Source organism: Cyprinus carpio, chromosome B22 (genome assembly GCF_018340385.1).
Source record: "Cyprinus carpio isolate SPL01 chromosome B22, ASM1834038v1, whole genome shotgun sequence".
NCBI lineage: Eukaryota > Metazoa > Chordata > Actinopteri > Cypriniformes > Cyprinidae > Cyprinus > Cyprinus carpio.
Window position 1 is genome coordinate 7091794 of NC_056618.1, and position 20046 is coordinate 7111839.

At 37.1% G+C, this 20046-nt stretch overlaps 2 protein-coding genes across 2 annotated transcripts in view; both read left to right on the forward strand.

The window, feature by feature from the left end:
• The window catches only part of LOC122141565 (obscurin-like), a 43556-nt gene extending 33812 nt beyond the window's left edge, over positions 1-9744 (forward strand). Inside the window, exons 6-9 of the mRNA XM_042749345.1 lie at positions 7946-8290; positions 8549-8650; positions 8781-8806; positions 9231-9744. Of these exons, the coding sequence (XP_042605279.1) occupies positions 7946-8290; positions 8549-8650; positions 8781-8806; positions 9231-9347 (590 nt within the window). The 3' untranslated portion in view covers positions 9348-9744. The remainder of the gene's footprint in view (positions 1-7945; positions 8291-8548; positions 8651-8780; positions 8807-9230) is intronic.
• The window catches only part of LOC122141564, a 181540-nt gene that overhangs the window by 135070 nt on the left and 26424 nt on the right, over positions 1-20046 (forward strand). The window lies entirely within an intron of this gene.

Consider the following 20046-nt stretch of genomic DNA (forward strand, 5'->3'; position numbering starts at 1 on the left):
TGCTTGATGCTGGGATCATGCCTGGGTGTGAGGAAGGCCTCAAGCATGAATTCACATACATATAGCTTACAGAATAGATAATTCCTTCAAAAAACACATTGAAGTGAAATTTAATGTAAATCTACAAGTTTAGTTCAGTACAGGACAGGCCGCGGCGTTAACTGCAAATCAAAGTCGCGTGTTAAAAAATCATTCGCGAAAACTACCGCTAGGTGGCGCAAAGGGACGGATTGTGAACTGAATGTACTGTAAAAATGAAAGGAAGACAAAAAAACAACAATAACATTATAATATACATCAGCAACATCCCTTAAAAGCTATTAAAAATAGGATAGTCTTAGGCTACAGTCTACTCATCAAAAATATAAAGAAAGACTTTACACAAAGGCCTCTATGCATGCTATTGTATTAACAGTCATTACATATATAGGTATATATATATATATATATATATATATATATATATATACACACATGTTTTCATTTCAGTTCATTCTTATTAAAAAAAATAAAAATAAAAAATCTTATCTTGTATTATAAAAAAATATTTTGCAGAGCTTAAAATGAGAACGGTCCAGCATTTAGAAATAATTTTATTAACTCTAAGTTATTATTCTTGATTTTTCAAAACTGCTAACACTTTGTATTTTTTTGAATTATGCCTTTACTGTGTGACCAAAAATTGTGACTTTGATCGCTTGGTGCCTCACACGACATATTCACTGGAAACAGCAGTCCTTCTCATAGAGCTTGGCCTGGCCATGTAGCAGCCAGACACTTTGCATATTTTTTGCTCATTATGGGTTTTTTTCGTCGATATTGAAACACGTGGTGAAATCCAAAGCCTGTTTTTAATGAATAAGAGTTTAGCTTCAAATGGGCAACATGTCTGATTGTCCCGAATGAGAGAGATAAGCCTAACCTTACAGGTCCTTTCTCAAAAAATTATCATATTGTGAAAAAGTTCATTATTTTCTATAATGTAATGATAAAATTTAACTTTCATATAGGAAGGATCTTGGCCCCTGCACCAGCATATTTCATCCAACCACAAAAGAAAAGTGTTTTTGGCCACAAAAGTCTCTCTTCAACAATTATGTTCAGTTATGCACTCAATACTTGGTCGGGAATCCTTTTGCAGAAATGACTGCTTCAATGCGGGCGTGGCATGGAGGCAAATCAGCCTGTGGCACTGCTGAGGTACAGGGAGGCCCAGGATGCTTCGAGCATGCCTTAAGCCATCCAGAGTGTTGGGTCTTAAGGCCTTCAACTTTCTTTCACAATATCCCACAGATTCTATGGGGTTCAGGTCAGAGAGTTGGCAGGCCACATGAGCACAGTAATACTCATGGTCAGTAAACCATTTACCAGTGGTTTTGCACTGTGAGCAGGTGCCAGGTCGTGCTGAAAAACCGAAATCTTCATCTCCATAAAGCTTTTCAGCAGATGGAAGCATGAAGTGCTCCAAAATCTCCTGATAGCTAGCTGCATTGACCCTGCCCTTGATAAAAACACAGTGGACCAACACCAGCAGCTGACATGGCACCCCAGACCATCACTGACTGTGGGTACTTGACACTGACTTCAGTGGGTATTTTGCATTTCCTTCTCCCTCAGCTCCTCCTCCAGACTCTGGAGACCTTTGATTTCCTCAATGACATGCAAAATTTGCTTCTCATCCCAAAAAGTACTTTGGGACCACTGAGCAACAGTCCAGTGCTGACTTGCAGCCCAGGTCAGGCCTTCTCTGCCATTGCCTCTGGTTCAAAGCACACTGTGCACGGCTCTGGATGTTTCTACCCGTGATAGATGAGCAGAGGATGGATTGAGGAAGTGATACTCCCCACTGAGGTGCCTTTTTGATACAGCACCTGGGAACAGCCTATTCGTTCAGAAATTTCTTTTCTGTGTCTTACCCTCTCGCTTGAGGGTCTTTTCGATGGGCCTTCTGACAGCAGGTGTCAGGTCGGCAGTCTTACCCATGATTGCGGTTTTGAGTAATGAACCAGGGCTGGGAGTTTTAAAAGCTCTCAGAATCTTTTTTGCAGGTGCTTAGAGTTAATTAGTTGATTCAGATGATTAGGTTAATAGCTCACTTAGAGAACCTTTTTCATGATATGCTAATTCTTTTGGTATAATTCTGAGGTTTTCATGAGCTTCGTATGCCCAAAATCATCAGTATTAAAACAATAAAAGACTCTGAAATATTTCAGTTGGTGTGCAAATGAATCTAAAAATATATGAAAGTTTAATTTTTATCATTACATTGGCGGAAAATAATGAACTTTTTCACAATATGCTAAATAGGTTTGAGAAGGACCTGTATGTATCGTTTTTAAATTTTTTTTTTTTTTTTTTTTTTTTTTTTTGTTTGTTTATACGCCTATATTATTATATACTGCAATTATATTTTTATCCATTATAATTATATATATTTGTAATTTTTGTTCTTGTTCTTGATACATTTGTTAAATTTAAAGGATTTGTTGTATAGTGAAGGGAACTAAATATATCCTGTTGGTACATAAGCCTATAGCATTATTAGGCCTCGCTTTCATGATTATTTTTGAATGTAATAAAATGCAACTCTCATTGAACTTACTTTTTTTTTAGCGTGTTAAAAAAAAAAAAAAAAAAAAAAGAAAACATGCAGCAAACCTAAAATAGGGCGATTAATCGGTTAAAATGTGTTATTGTGGGTTAACAAATTTCATTATATACTTAGGGAATGAGCTGCAGGGGCCAAATCTAGGCTATAAGTATTAACTATTACAAGTTTCGCGGTATGTTTTTATCCAGCTTTTATTTTTCCATTGCATCTGAAAAATGACTTTGTGCATCACATTCACTTCAAGGGCCAATCTGCCCCTCGCTCAAGAAACAGCTGTGGACCATTTCAAAATGTTTGATATAAAGGCTATGATGTCACATTTTATGCTACAGGAATAGTTCCATTTAGAGTTGAAAAAGTCAAAATATATTGATAGTTTCATACTAACATGCAGTCAAGGTCTTCCAATACTATACAAGATACAGGTTCATTTAGACTGATTAACCAGTTTAATAGTATTGGAATTCAAGTTGAATTATAAACTTCTTTAGATTTTAAAGTCAGTTTAATAGTATTGGAATTCAAGTTGAATCTAGTAGCAAAAGGTTTTAATTGCTTAAATTATTTCTATGAATTAATAAGCTAGCATGACTTTTCCATCATAGTGCATTTCTTGAGCTTCGTATTCCCTTTTCTGGAAACTGGGCACCCACTTTTTTTTCTTTTTTAAAAACTATTAATCACCACATATCTCCTACAACCTCTTTTTTTTTTTCTCAAGGAAGGTGCCACTGTCAGGGAGTCAAAAAGATAATAACATCATCATTAGAGCTACCAACTTCAGAAATGGAAAATAAGGGCTATTAGAGGTTCTTTTTCTTTATTATTTATTTATAATGTTTATTCTTGAAAAAAATAAGTATTTATTCTTTAATAAAAATAAGGGACGATCCAAATATTTGTAATGTACAACAATATAGGCCTTGTAATGTATATAATATACGCTTCTGCTAGATAAGATCCTATTCCTCAGCTGGGATCGCGGTAGAGTCCTTTGAAACTGCATTGATTTGGACTTCAACATTTTGCTGTAGTTGAAGTCCATTGTGTGTGGAGAAAATCCTGAAATGTTTTCTCTCAAAAAAGCTTAATTTTTTTCAACTGAAGAAAGAAAGACATGAACATCTTGATGGCATTGGGGTGAGTAAATTATCAGGAAATTTTCATTTTGAGGTGAACTAATCCTTTAAGTGTTATATAAATCTGAGAACTCCTTACTAAAATTAACCATGTTTGCTAAGCACTAACCAAAATGGTAATACATTATTGTAATCAATCCACCACAAAAAACATGGTTTCTAAGACTTTAACATTATAGTAAAAACCATGCTGGTTATTCTAGCAAAGGATCTATGGGAACGTGTCCTTAAAAGAACAGCGCTCATCTTAAAAAATTGTTCTCTCATTATTTTCTCACCCTCAAGTTGTTCCAAAACTGTATACCTCTCTATGTGAAACCTTAAGATATCTTGAGAGAAAATGCCTTCATTGTTTTGTTTTTTTCCATACAATGGGTTCCAATGTTGTTTTATTGCCAACGCTCTTGTGTTTCCTGCTAGAAGTCATACAGGTTTGGCAACACTTTCATTTTGAAAGGACATTTAATTTTGGGTCAGCTAGACTCCTGCAAACTCAAGAAGACAGGTAAAATACTGTTAAGCAAAACCTCACTGTCTAGTCTAGGGGTTAAAATGAAGTCGTGAATAAAATGTAAATAAAATAAAAAAGTCTGACGGTCTCATCAATCCCCTGATCCAGAAAAAAGCATAGCCACCAAATTAAGCAAATAACTTAATTTATTAATAACAAAAGGAAGCAAATCTTTCAGGAGAGAGGGCCAGGCCAACATAACAAAACAAAAACCCTCTAGCTAAACACAAAACTCTAAATAAACTTAACTAAAAACAAAAGAAAAATAAAATGACAGAGTCTTACCTATCTCCCCTGTCTACTCATAAACATAAACAAAATTTTATATCCAAAACAAATGGCACCCTCTCCCTACCGCCTCAAGAAAAAGATAAACAGCTGTATTTACATAAATTAGAAAATAACACAAAAGAATCATATAAACACACCTACCCGGCAACGTCGGCCACATATTCCTTGCTAGTTTGTAATTAACAAGTTAATTCTACAAAAGCCCAGAGATAATAAAGACCACACTTTGTCCCACTGAGATACACAAAATAACACCCCACCCTGATCAGGACAAAGAGTGAGCCAGAGTCGGGCCAGTCCTCCAACATTATTTCTTTGGCCGCCTTATACACCTTTGGATTCTTTCTGTAGCATTCACTCAGTACTGATGTGAATGATGGACATCAGCTGAAATCCACTTAGCGATCTATAACAGAGAGAGAGACAGAAAAGAGCAGGAGAAGAAAACACATGCAATGTCTAACTCGCCCAGTAGGTGGTAAAATTCACTCTCCCAAGAGCGATTACTCACAAATACGCCCACAGGACGTGAATAATACCGTTTTCAGGAGGGTTTGAATCAGTGTGCCTTTCAGCAGAGTTACCATGTTCTGGCCTCTAATCTATGTGTATATGGCAACATCGAGCGGCAACCTCCTGCTCTCTCTCGAAGCCAATAAGGAAGTGACTAAACCTGCAATTCATCGGACCGCCGCTTGAGGCTGGAGCTGCAAAAGGGAGTGCAAAATGGCAAGATTCCCCATGTTAAAATGCCCAACTTTACAGCAGAAAAAACATGTTTACAAAATTCTGGTGCAAAAAATGATTTTGGTCTATATAGCTAATTTTTTCTCTTCATGTCAACTCGTGAGGGGGGTGATTTTTTTATAACTCATCCGCTTAAATTATATTAAGCCTTCTCCAGTTCTGCATAATTAAGGGCGCGGCCACTTGAGGACAGGTGGATTGCCGCTTTTCGCTGAGAATGCCCTCGGCGCTTAGGTGGGCGTGGCTTCAGCAACCAGCTCCCTGCCTTTTTTGCCCATTTTCGATTTTCTCCGGGAGAATTGCGCCGGGTGACGCCGTTAAGATGGCTTAATGCCCGCTTGCACACTTTGAGCTTCAAAACCGCTTCTTTCCGAGTCTTCCATGGGTGACGCGACGGATTACTCACGCCCATATTTTTTCACAGTCTATAGGTAGCCTACTCACGACCTGGAAGATCACCGTGGTGGCTGGATAATATTTGTTCATAGGAATTCCTGGATCAGGAGGGAAACACACACATACACAGGAATATTAGCTATTTGTTTTTTGCATTTACTAACAGACTAAACTAAAATGTATTGTCCATATTCCGTAGTTTGTTCTTTTTCTATTTACATCCTCAGTAGCTCGTCAAAAATAAAAATGTAGCAGTCCCATGCGCAACAATGCATGTCTAAAGAATGCAAAAGCCACAGAACCGGTTGTACTGAAGATCCCGAGCAGCCAGCAGTACATACCCACTCACCCAACTGGATCGATATTCAAACTTGAACTGTGAAGGGCGCCGCGATAACTGTCATTGGCCAGATTCTGGATGACACTCAGAATAACCAATCATGCTCAAAAACACTCTGAGAGACAGCCAATAGTGTGGAAACATTGCAATTACAGGAAAAGATTACATATTTTAAAAGAAAGAAAAAAGATAGAAAAAATATACATGTGCTATTTATCTACTTGTATTTATAGGCTGGGTTGTTATATTTAATCAATTGGTTAAATTGTGTTTTCTCATTGAAGTGCATGATTAAAAAATTAAAATTATGGTAATTTATATACCATAGGCTGTATAATAAAAATATATTTACTATATTTACTACACCATTGGCATAATTATATACAAGTTATAACATAAAAATTCTCAGGTTTGATATAGGCAAGGCTTAAGCTCTGCAGTCCTTGTGACTAAAATGGCATGTTTGAGCTGTTTTACCTGAAAGCAACTTCTGCACTGACATATTTTTTTTAAAATAAAGTGCCATTGTTTTGTCTCAAGATTTTTTTTTATCTTTTTTTTTTTTTTGTCTGGCGCACATTTTTAAAAGCTAATCATTATGCCCTAATAGAACTTCTATGGAAGTTCTAATCCTGGCTTAATCTAAACTCTGTCTGTGAAACCGGGTCTGGGTTAAGGTTAACCCTAACCCTTGTCTACAGATTTTTATTTAACAGCATGGATCCTCTAAGGTGTTGACTGCAGTGGTTATGCCTTTAGCATTGATACAGGACACAGATCTTCTCACTGTGACAGTTTGTAATGTATTTTAGCAAAGATTGTTTGTATGGATTGTCCCTATAAGATAGAGCTATTGGTGCATTCAAGTCATGTCATAAAGATTGTATTTACGAGTTGACCACACATGAATGCCACCACAATGATGAAAATATGAGTAGGAAGCTGAGGATTTTCTTTAAGCCCCAATCTTTAAGAGTTATGAGTGTGTCAGTGAGAAACATTGTGGAATACTAGGTATTTAGCAGTGACATTATCAGGCTTTTCTATTTAAAATAAAGTAAGCTAAGGGTTGTACAAAATATGATAGCATTATAATATAACAATATAGGTTAAAACTTTCAAGCATGTTGCTGCTCTTTTCAGTCTTGTTTGACTAAATCATGTCTGGACGATTGCAAAGCTCCGTGGCTTTTAAATGTTACTTTAGTCAGCTTTCTTGGAATGGAAGTGCTTTTACTTTCTGTGACATCAATGATTGTGTGTGTGGCCAGAAGCACAACATGACTGAAAGTTTCAATCTGGAGAGCAAAGATGAAAGAGACTACGAATTGTTTAATGCAATGATAAAAGTTTGCTAAAATTATATATCGACAATTACAGAGTTTATAAGTAAAAATACAATTAAATGTAAAACTAAAAATATTTACTTTAAAATGACAAGAAAATATGTTAGATTGTTAGTATGGATATAAACCTTTAATATAATGTGAGCTACACATTTAATTACAAATTTTTATTGTAATTTTTACACAATTTGGTATGTAATTTAAGAAAAACAGAAAAAAATACTCTATAAATATTAGAGTAATTGTCGTGTAAAAAAAAGAGGATTACTGTAATTTATCATTAATGATATAATCCATAAATTAACAGTCAATTAATTAATTTACAGATATTTGTCATTTTACAGAGTTTTGAATATAATTTAAAATAACAGAAATATACTCTAAAATTTTTTGAGTTATTTACTGTAAAATTAGGATTTTTTTTTACAGTGTATATAATATATATAATTTCTCATCAGCTAGTTTTAACTGTTTTAACTCACATCCACAGTTCTTTTATGTTGTGAAGTTTGTTTGTTGTTTTCAGCAAAAGGATCCTCCAGCAGCTGTTGGTTTGTGTTTCAGGTGTTTCTGCTGCTGAACGAGATGAAATGAAGACAAAGTCAGTGAAGGAGGGAGAATCTGTTACTTTAGACACTTATGTAATAAACAAACCAGACAATTTAATGTGGCATTTTAATGAAACTCGCATCGCTGTAATCACTGGAGATCAGAGTAAAATCTGTACAGATGTTCAGTGTGAATATTCAGAAGAGAGATTCAGAGACAGACTGAAGCTGGACAATCAGACTGGATCTCTGACCATCACAAACACCAGTACCACAGACTCTGGACTTTATAAACTACAGATCATCACCAACAGTTCAATCCGCGTCACCAGTGTAAAGAGCTTCAATGTTACTGTCACTAGTGAGTATCATTTAGTCATTCAGTGAACTTTCCCTTGAGCAGTTTTACAATCCAGTTTGAAATGTTTAAATCAACCCAGTAAATGTTTTCATTGCGGTTGACTTAAAAAAAAAAGTGATTAATAACTGAGGTTTAGACAGATTGGACATTGATCTTAAGCTTGGAGTGTAACCATGCCTTCCTCCCTTCACATCAGTGTTATCATATTATCATCAGATTATCAGTTGTCCAGTTATAATAATGACTCTATGTTCTCAGCTCACCGAACAGGAATATATTCTGCTGTTTCTGCTGTTTTGGTGTTCTTGGTTGCATCTGCTGGTTTAATTTACTCTTGCAAGTGCAATTCAAGAAGGCAATGTGAGTGTTACATACAGCTGATTTAACAAGATGGAAATTTGAGATTTGTTGTGTGGAAATAATCTTTCTTTTTTTACACCAGTTAACCAAAGTAATGTGTGTTTAATCTGAGTTATTATTTTTCTAACAGACATCATAACGCAGCAAAGTCATCAGGTGAGATACAATGTGAACTGAATCTGTCTGTCTGGAAAATAAAAATAAATAAAATAAGTATTGCTTAGAAACACCAATCATTTTTATAGAAACTCCAGTAATAACTGACTCTTTTAGACAGCACTGCTTTCATGCTGTTACACTTTATATTAAAAACAGTGGTGTGATTAAATGTTATGTTATAAAACAGTTGTATTTATTACATTTTACAATTTATATTTACCATAAGGTGTTACGATGGTCAAAAAAAAATGTAATAAAAATTATCCATTGTAATATAAAAAAAATAAAATAAACGTAACATTTATGTCAGTGACCATATAAGGCCTTTCGGGATATTTACAAAACCAATAAACCATTGAAATATTTAGTAGATTAACTTAATATTTATTTATCTGTTTTATTTTTTTCTGTTTTTCTACAGGCAAACGGTGTTGAAGACTCATCCTCAGATTTGATTGACCCTGTAGAGACAAACACTCCTCATGAATCGTCATCAAATCAGACTGAGTCTGAGGCACCCAGTGAGACATTAACATAACCCTGTTTTTTATTTTGATATTTTGATTGAAAAGAAACATGGAGAGGAGTTGTGAAACGAGAGAAGTGGATAAAGCTATCATTACTCAAAGAGAAATAGCTTATTATAGATATATCTTATTATATTACAGATTTAGATTTCAGCAGTCGGTACAATACCAGTGTAAGGTCCACGCACTCTGTCCAAGGAAGGTATCCGGTGTTGGCTGAAGGTTTCTTGCGAGTTCGGTCTTTTCAGCGCGCAAAGTTATTCAATTTATATCCAATTCTAATATGACTCCATTTTAATATTTCATCTGACTCCATTTTAGTATGACCTCGAATTTAGGTTGAAAGGCAAATTGGTTGATTGTCTGTCTCTAATTATTATTATTATTATTATTCTGACATTGGATTATTCTAGTTAACTCTTTACTTTATATTTACTTGTTCATTAGGAATCTATGTCGCTCAGGGTGCCCCACGACGCCGTTTCTTCTACGGTGCCCTACGATCACAAACTCGCCAGTCTAAACAGTAGTCAGAGGTTATGACTAATACTATTTAATAGGTTACCCACACTTACCATATTTGAAATAGTATTTTCATTTAGTCCCCTCAGTTACCCATGTACAACTTAGTTAAAGCTCACCACAATAATCAGCGGTTATGTTAGCACTATCTGTCTAGCCCCCCGATAGGTCATATAACCACGCATACAACTTAATTAAAGCTGAGACAATAATCAGAGGTTATGCTAGTACTCTTTGTCTAGCCCCTCGATAGTTAAGATTAACTCACGCATAACTTAAATAAAGCTCAAACAATAATCAGCGGTTATGCTAGCACTGTCCGTCTAGTCCCCCTTGACAGTTATATAACTACTTACATAACTTAATTAAAGCTGAGACAATAACCAGCTGTTATGATTCAGTGCTCTGACTAGCCCCCCCCATAGTTACTGCAACTGAGTACAACTTAACTACAGTCAAGCGGTTAGTCAGGAAATCTAAAACCTCACCTGATGAGCCCTATACTTCATCCTAGCCTGAGATTTTGAGTATGCACTTAACCCTGGACACAGATTTGCGGAAACATAGCCTTCACTTAATCTACTTGAGGAAACAATTTCAGAGTAAATCAAATGTAACTATTTATTATCAGTCAGGTAAGTATTATGCCAATTACATAGCCAATTCAGAGATATCAAATCAATACAAGACATCAAATTCTCAAAGGTGAATCTAAGAGTAAAAAAGATGGTCCATTACCGCAGTTAGAAAAATAAATAAGTATGGAGTGTTGTGGGACACCAGTTCATGACAAGGGCGCATTCGGGATACAGTAAAGGCACCGGACTTCCTTTTGGCTGCAATCCTTTTAAATACCTCAGACCAAAGACAAACCATCACCCCTGAGCTATTTGAGGACAGGCTAACTAACAATAGGGATATTTGCAGTTTAAACTTCAGTTGTCCCAATTCGCTGGGGTGGTGGTTTTCTACAACTCAAGTGGGAAACTAGGGAGGATAATTTCATGGGGACCCGCTTGCGGGAACGCGGGTCTTATCTCCATTATCAGTAGCACAAATGCTACCTCTTATAACTACTCTTAGGACAAATGGTATTAACCTTTGTAGATCAACTTTTGTATAGCATTGAGGGGACCATTGTAATCCAGTTTGCAATCTGAGACATAATCAAAATGCATAGCCAGATCATGGGACTGGTTAGTTCACCTTGCATTTAGGACATTTATCATGTAATCATTCTATGAAGAGATTGATTAGCGCCCAATGAGTCGATTCCAGGTCAGTTTTTTGAGGGTGAAGGCTCTTGCTTATGAGTGGTGCGGTTGTGATCGGAGCCTGCCGTCCACACGTGAGACGGGGCTTACCCCAATCCGTCTCTTTTTTTCCTCGTCTCAAGAAATAATCCCCGCGTCCGACACGAAACCGCATAAAGTGAGTAGTAATACATGCCAGAACCAGTATGTGGGCACTGTAATTCTGCCATCAGAGGAATACAACTAAAAACGGAGCCGAAAGAAGACTTGGCTAGATGCTCATAAAACCTCGCGGCTCGGGTACACACAAACGAACATGGAACAATACATTGTATTAATTCGTGGTGGTAATGATCATTAATAAAAAAGACAATCAGGTTCAGTGTTTGTTTATTGTGTTGTTGTTGCTGTGTTAACCGTGATAGTGTCGAGGTGTCTGACTGGGGTGTGTGAGGAGAACATGGGGCTGATGATGTCAATCGCTTGCAGAAAATATACGGATTGAGCCGTCCAGCATCGTATCCAAAAACCAAAGTAAGTCGGCCGTTTTCCCAGAATTTATCCACATATGGTGAACCCGGTTTCAAAAAAAAAGTAGGACGGTTTTCACCTTACGACGACCCAACCACACACGCACGGATCCGTTGTGGACGAAACGCCCTATCCGATAAAAAATGGTGCTTATTCACAGAACACGTGCCTGTTGCCTCTCCCCAGGCCTCGCCCTCGCTGACTCGTGGGGACGGGGTCCTCAGTAGAGGAAGGGAAGTGTGTGAAGGGGATTTAAAATGAACTGTACAAATAGCCAGAAGGGAAGGAAGGTCTCCTGCACCCTCCACTCTCGTGCGGATGTCTCGAAGGATGCCGTGTATTGTTTGTTGTTGTCTGTTTCTCAGGGAGATCAAAGTATCTCAGGTTCTAAAACCCACACAACACACACAAAACAAAATAAAACTAAACTCTAAACAAACATGCATTATTTACAAAGAAAAAAAAAAACACAAAAATAAGATTTAAAATACTAAAAAAATCCTTGTATTATTCCCCTAACCAAGAAATTTGTATGAGAAATATAAATCAGGAAATTCGATTTTGAACAAAGTAATCATGATGATCAGTTAAACCATGCAGCACGACAAATACAAAAAAAACTAAAATAACTAAATTAAATTAAAAATGCATTTAAATTTAAAACTTAACCAAAAAAAAAAACTAAAAACAATAAAAAAAAAAAAAAAAAAAATAAAAGAATAAAAAATCAAATAAAAAATACAAAAAAAAAATAGCTGACAAAACTGCAGCTTTTAAACTTCAGCTGGTTGGATAAAAACGTGGCTGAATACTTTTTGTATCCAGTTTGTTTCATTAACTGACCTTAGCATATAATGTGCAACGCAAGTGCAAATACGCAAATGAGTGTCCGTCAAACACTCAGGTGTCCGAAAAAAACTCATACTACCAATACATTTGACACTACCATCATTATTAACCTTATTAGCATATTCTAACCTCCATTTAGCAATATTGTACAAACGACTTCACAGAGGACATAACATGCCCTGGATGAAACACAATATGCTGTTATTCCTAAACATTCACGTTACACTATACTGGCCGTTTTTTTTAGCAGGAATCTTTTTTATAGAATTGATGAAGCAGATTTGTATTTGTTTGTTCTGTGTGGCTCAATCAGATGATTTCGTGGCGTCTAAGTTTCAAGATCCGCTAGTGTGCTTATGTATCCATGATAGGTATCACCATATCTTTTATTCACAACCAAGTCTATTCTCATAGAACAGTCCATTACCTGATATATTACCCAGACATCATGCACTGTGTTTAAATGTTTGCAGTCCCATGTTCGTGCATCCATTCTTTACCTAGAAGTTATCTTTGCATTATGCCAACAACTTACCCCGCGGTATACTTTCCTTTTTCTCAATTGTTTGTGCTTTTTCCTGGTGTCGCCTAAAGCCTTTTTACGCCGTTTTTTGACTAGCTGGAGGTTATAACATCGTTACAGCGAGATTTAGTAGGTGAAATTTATTATGGTTCTGTTTTTGTAAATGCTTTTAGAAATGTTATTTCAGTGTCACCCCTCACCAAAAATCAGTTCTGCAACCTCACTGCAGAAAACCAAAAACATGGTGCCATTGCACACTATAGTGCAATATTTTTAGAAACTTTGTTGTCCCTTTCTGTTTTCTTTTGCCAGCATGCAAAGAAAAATGTGCTTTTAAAGCCCGTGTACAACTGGCTTTGACAAAAATCCACATAAAAAAAAAACATAAAAAAAAAAAAAACATAAAAAAAAAAAAATAAACGCCAACAACCTCTAACGGAAAAGCTTTTTGACAAGTAAGCTGCTTTTTATGAGATAAAGAGTGAGAATGCACATTGATTTTTGGAGGTTGATTATGCCTTTCAACTTGTTACAGGGACAATTGTATAAATAGATTGAACTTGAAAAGTGAAATACACAGCAAGAGTCAGGGTGCGGACTATTTAGTCGAAAAGGTCTACAACATCAAACAACACACAAACGCAATATCTATATCTATATATACTATATATATATATATCTCATTATAGTATAATATATATATATATATATATATATAATATATATATCATAACCAGTGATAAATATGTATATTAACAAATGTAACATACAAATTTAATTGTTACAAAAAAACAATCTACCGGTCACACAACATTAACATTCAATGTTAAAGTCATTTTGAAAAAAAAAAAAAAACGACAATTGTATTATTTCTATCATTGACCATAACATAGCAAAAATAAAATTCTTGATTGTACGCTTTAAGTTCTTTTTTAGGGATTAAATTACGGTTTATGCAGATTTTATATGTTTTTTTGGTGCTCCCCGTGATGAACTATTGAAAATATCAGCAAAAGTATAAAGGAAAACCATCCACGTTTAGACCCGCTTCCGCACACTCATACCTGGCACGATTTAATTCGCGACGCACAACCCAAAAAAAAAAAAAAAAGATACTTTCAAAACCGCGGCTCGGCTTGAACGCAGTCAGATCACGAGTTCATGACATACCGCTGCCGGCCATCAAGTGACGTGGAGCCACAATCTTTTGTGCTGCTGTCTGCTGCCACAAAACACATACTGTAATCTAATCATGCAAAACATACCTCTTATCTTGCTATATTTTTTCTCGCTCCTCTGTCTTTTTCTTCTTTCTCTTTTCGTGGCACCATTAGGATCACATCCTTTTTGTTGTGACAATGGCTTATCATTTATTACAGTAACGCGCACTTGCGCGCCTGCGCGAATTTGTCAAATACACGCGAAGTGTCTATGCCAACAATGCAGACACAGCAGCAGTTGTTCAGCAAATCATAGTTTTTTTTGCTCGGGAAATTAGTCATTTATCCACTTCCTTATTCATTCTATTCAGTTCATTTCATTTCATTATATGGACTTAAGTTATTTAATTGTAATAAAAAAAAAAACACAAAAAAAAAAAAAAAACGATTGGGGGGCCCCCTGGTAGCCAAGGGGCCCCAAGCAGCCGCTTAGTTCGCTTATGCCTCGGGCCGGCCCTGGAGGGAAGATTGTTCACGGATTGCTCGTATAAAGAAATATATTGTAATGACCCGGGAAGTCATGCAGCTGGCAAGCCATGGTGTATTTATGGGGTATTTGTTTAGCTGTTTCAATTATGGTTATTTAAGTAAGATGGTGAGAGTTTTGTGTCGTGGTTAGTAATGTTATGTGTTGTTCATGGTCCACGTTAATTTTGGGTTCATATTTGTTGGGGGGGTTTGCATTTACAGCCCTCGTTATATAAATGGGTGGAATGGTTCTGACCTGCTTTCCCGGGATGAGAGAGAAGGAAACTGTGTAGAAGAGTGACTTGTGATATGGGCGTGCCTGTGAAAGGTTGGAAAAGTAATGAGTTCAGAATAAAAGAGTAACAAGATAACAAAGTATTGCCTCCTGTTGGCTAGTTTGTTAATAACTCTGCCTTACAGAGACAGTCACGGTCCATGCGGTGTATGGGGACGCGAGTGTTCGCTTCTGCCCGCTAGCGAAAGCAAATCGTGACGTGTAGGTGCTAGCACCCTGCTAGCCGTTAGATTAACAGTCTAGCTTAGCCCCAGTCAACCCACGTTAATAGATCAACTGTTAGTTGTTACAATGTTTATTAAAGATAAAGAATGAACAATGTAAGTTAAATAAAGTCAGTATATATGTTAGGTTGAGAAATGAAAATGAATGCAACAAGAGATATGAGGTGTCGTGCATAAGGAATCACAAACGTCAAAACAGTGAGGGAGAGAAGGAGAAGCGGCGGTCCTCCTCAACCAGGTCTGGAGAGATTTATAAAGTCCAAGATACTGGAAGCAATCGCACGCGATCCTGGAAGCAATCAAACGCGCAACACGACACACCTGTGCTCCCTCACCTGTAGGGGAGACACAATGAACAGGAAAAAGCAAAGAGGAGGAGCCCGGCAGATCCGTGACACTTTACTGACAAGATGCGCATTAAATATTGCATGTGATTTATTGTGCAGCCCTATTTTATCTAGTTATATTCACTCCAGTAAGCTGCCACCTGCATCATTTAAATGGTGGGCTTGCCAGTGTCCACCACCACATAACTGTTTGACAGCAAAGAACTCCTTTGCCCCTGAACGAGAAACAATCGTCAGTTTTGTGTCCTTAAAACACATTTTTCGTACCAATTGTATTATGTATTATTAAACACAACAGAAAAGACCCAAGCAGACCCAGTGTAAGCGTCCTTGCTAATGCAATCGCGCTGATTATCGATGCATATGTGAATGTTCTGCTTAATATAGTGTAAAACTCAAAAAGTGAATTATCTAATAAATAAATACAAAAACATCAACACACTTTTATAAAAAAAATAAAAACACACCAACAAAATCACAAATAAAAAAACAAAATACATTAGAGATACAGTTTCCATGGATGGTCACCTTTTATTGTTAGTGCAAATGAAGTTGTTAAATATGATAAATAATAATGAAAATTGTAAAAAATAAAAACGAAACACTCATTCTCAGAAAAGTCAAAATAGGACAATAAGGAATAAAACACCAAAACAAAGAAAAAACAAAATAGTAAAAAAAGCAACAAGTTTAGGGGAAAGCTTCAGTGCCTGGCTCAGATGACTGATCTCAGTGTGCCTGGCGCTCAGACTGACTTGATTCTTCATCTTGTCTATTCTCCCGAGCGTCGCCGGCTTTGGATGGACACGTGTTGTTGGAGAATGTTGTGACACTTTTTGGCTGATTTGTACTTGGTTAGTGATTATTTTCAAATACAGCTGACGTTGCAGGTACTTTTTGATGTGTCATACACCGAATCGGTGTCAAGCTGAACACAGCTATTGGTATTTTAGTGTTTGTCCATCGTGCTCCCTCCATCAATTTCTCCCGTTTTGCTCGTCCGGAGTCAGGGCGTACCATTGGATAGTAGCTCCTTTGTCGCAGCCCTTCATTCAGTCTGTTTAAACTGTGTTCCTCAACCTGCTCCTTATCTTCCTCACTATTTGTCCTCTTTCACTCTTGTCTTTGCCAGTTTTGTGGTCTGTCGTGGTCCCCTTCTGTTTCTCTTCTCCTGATATTTTGTGTGATGTGGACTAGCTTACTACTAGCTGTACTTCTTACAAACCCAATTCCAAAAAAGTTGGGACACTGTACAAATTGTGCAGTAAAACGGAAAGGAATAATTTAACAAATCACATGAACTTATATTTATATTCACACTAGAATATAGATAACATACAATATGTGTGAAAGTGAGACACTTTTGAAATGTCATCTTTCAATACTGGCTCATTTTTTTGTGGTGATTTTCCATGAGAGCTACACACACAGATTGGGGTATAAAAAATAGCCTCTCAGTAGTGGCATGTGGTCTCTTTAGGAGAGTCAAGATATGTGCAGACAGCGGTATCGCACGGCAATTCCCCCCAGTGCTCTAAATGCGGTGAAAAATAGTTAGAATGCTAATATCAGAAAAGGAGTTTCCTCATAGAAAAATTGCAAAGAGTTAGATAGGTATATCATTCTACTCGGAAGGACCCCGACACTGGCATGCTAGGAAAAAGATAGTTAAAGGGGCTCAACATACGTGCGCACATACTTTACTAATTGTCATTCCCCGTCAATGTACTAAAAACGTGCACAGTGATTACATAGTTTGGGCGTTTCCCTTGATTTATCTATTATGTGCGTTCACCAAGGTGAGAGTTTGTTCTTCTCATACTTTAGTTTCGCATTATATAAATTGATTGGCTACGCCACGATTAATTAGCATAATTCTTTGCGAAATCCCTCCGATCCCCTCGAGACTACTAGCTAAATGCATTGCGCACGCTAAGAATTTTAGCAAATCGAAAGCGATGGCTCCAATAAGTAATCGTGTGGCACCGTTTAGTAGTACATTGAGGGAACAAATTTAGTACAAACTACGTCGCGCACAAATCATCTACAATTTATTTTTTCTTGCATGGCTTGTGCGGGGCTCTGTAATCATCTACAGTGCATAATATTCATTCCAAAGATTCAGAGAATCTGGAACACATCTCATGTGCTTAAGGCCTCAAGGCGGGAAAACCATACTGGATGCCCGTGATTTTTGGGCCCTTAGATGGCCACATGCCATCACACTCAGGATGCTGCCTTACTGTAATGGAAAATGACAACAACATGGCTTTCAGGAATACGTTCGCAGAAAACATTGGACACGGTGAACACAGCCCACCATGCCATTCTCGCCGTTGGCCGCTCAAAACATACATATAGGACTCAAAAGCTAAAGCCATAATCGTACAACTGACAATCGCGAAGACGTACATCCGGCATTTTATCCTCTTGGGGTCCATAGGCCCCCCCCCCTCCCATTTTTAAAAAATGGACTGTCGATGGCAAAGTGGAAAACTGTTTCTGGTGGTCAGACGAACATGTCGTAAAGTTCTTTTGAGAAACTATTTGGAAACGGGACCCATGTCATATCAGGACCCGAAAGAGGTACAAAGGACCAACGCCAAGGTGTGGATTCAGGTCTATCATCAGGTCAGAAGCCTGCACCCTCTGATTGGTATGGTTTGCAGGCGGCATGGCAAATTACACATCGGGAAAGGCACCATCAATGTGGAAGGTATATACAAGTTTCTAGAACAACTAATGCTCCCATCCAGATGTCGTCTCTTTCAGAGGAAGACCTTGCATTTTTCCAACATGACGTGGCAGACCACATACTGCATCAATTTACAACATCATGGCTGCGTAAGAAGAAGGATCTGCGTGTAACTGAAATGACCAATAGAAAACGCAATATTTTGTCTCATTTCACGAAAGAGGAAGATGTGTGACAAAGAGGGCTTAAGAGACAGTTTTTGTAGCCGACTAGAAGCCTGTATTAGACAAGAATGTGGACAACATTCCAATTCCTAAACTCTGAGCAACTTGTCACCTTTTCAAGTGTCCTTCCACAGAAACGTTTTTGCAAAACTGTTTATAAAAGAAAGGGGATGCCACACAGTGGTAAACATGGCCTTGTTCCCAATCCGTTCTTAATTAAGTTTCTGATGATGCCATGTGACAATTTTCCAAATCAACTTATTTTTCCCTTAAAAATGATACATTTTCTCTCAGTTTAAAATAAAACATTTGGATTGAGCCATACATAATGTTGTATTTCTTGAATAAAATTATTGATAAGTTTTGAAATCACTTTCGCAAACATCATTGCATTCTGATATTTTTATTCCACAATTTGTTAACCAGTGAATCCACAAACTTTTTTTTTTGGAATTGGGTTTGTAGAATGTAAGAGCTTAATTACCTTTACTGGTTTATTGTGAGTGTAAGTCAAGCGTTGTTGTCCATCCTTCCCTGTTGTTTTAGATTATTTTATTTATTATTTTATTTTGTGGATTACTTTCTCGTACCTCTCTGTCATGTATTTCTTCTGTTGTGTTGTACTGTTTTGTTGTTAATTCGACTATTCCATCCTTCCCTGAGTCCTTGATCGGCAACCATACTAATTGCTTTTGTGGCTGTCAGGGCCTGTCTTTTTTCTGGTCTCCTGCCTTGGTCCTTAGAGTCCGCGTTTTCAAGTATCTCCCTGTTTATGGCACGGCTGGCCTGTTTCCTCATGACTCTATCCTTGCCTAGTTCATGTATCTGTCTAATCTAATCCTGTGGCCGGTTTGTATGATACGAATAAGAGCTGAACAAAACATCCAGGCCCTATAGTTCACACTACAAGACAATTTTCGTTGTAGACAAACGCAGTCTTTTGATTATCTTCCGTTTTAGGGCCTTTTCATCATCACGTCGTGGCTTAGTTTAACACGGCCACATTTATTTATTTTGACCATTTTTGGTATCAAAACCAGGATTGAATTCATTACGAATTGGAATTGAATCTGATTGTAGTGTTTACATGACGCTACCATGAGGGCACAAAGCAAGGCTCAATGTCATTGCACTCGCCTCTTGTATTATTAGCCTGATATAATGCTTTCACACTAAGTCAGATAATGAAAAGAAACACTACACAATTGCCTAATCACAGCTAATGCATCGATGATACACAGAGTACACCTTAGCGCTTACTTCGTCCAAATTCGACTACAGCCCCATTGCAAATCTTCTGTCGCTCTGGCCAGTGTACTGATGATAATTAATAGTTGGATTGCCAGAAACTTTCTTCATGTTAAACAAGGAAAAAAATCATGAAGTCATTGCATTTGGCAAACAAGGAATAGAAGTTGTTTCAAGGTGGCTGATGCACAATACCTTTGACCTCTTCAGGTGTATACAACCAACCTAAAAATCGAAAGTCAGGAATCTTGGCGTGTGACTCTGGAGACACTCAGACCTTATTTTCAGTAGTCATTGTCAAAGCAGTAACT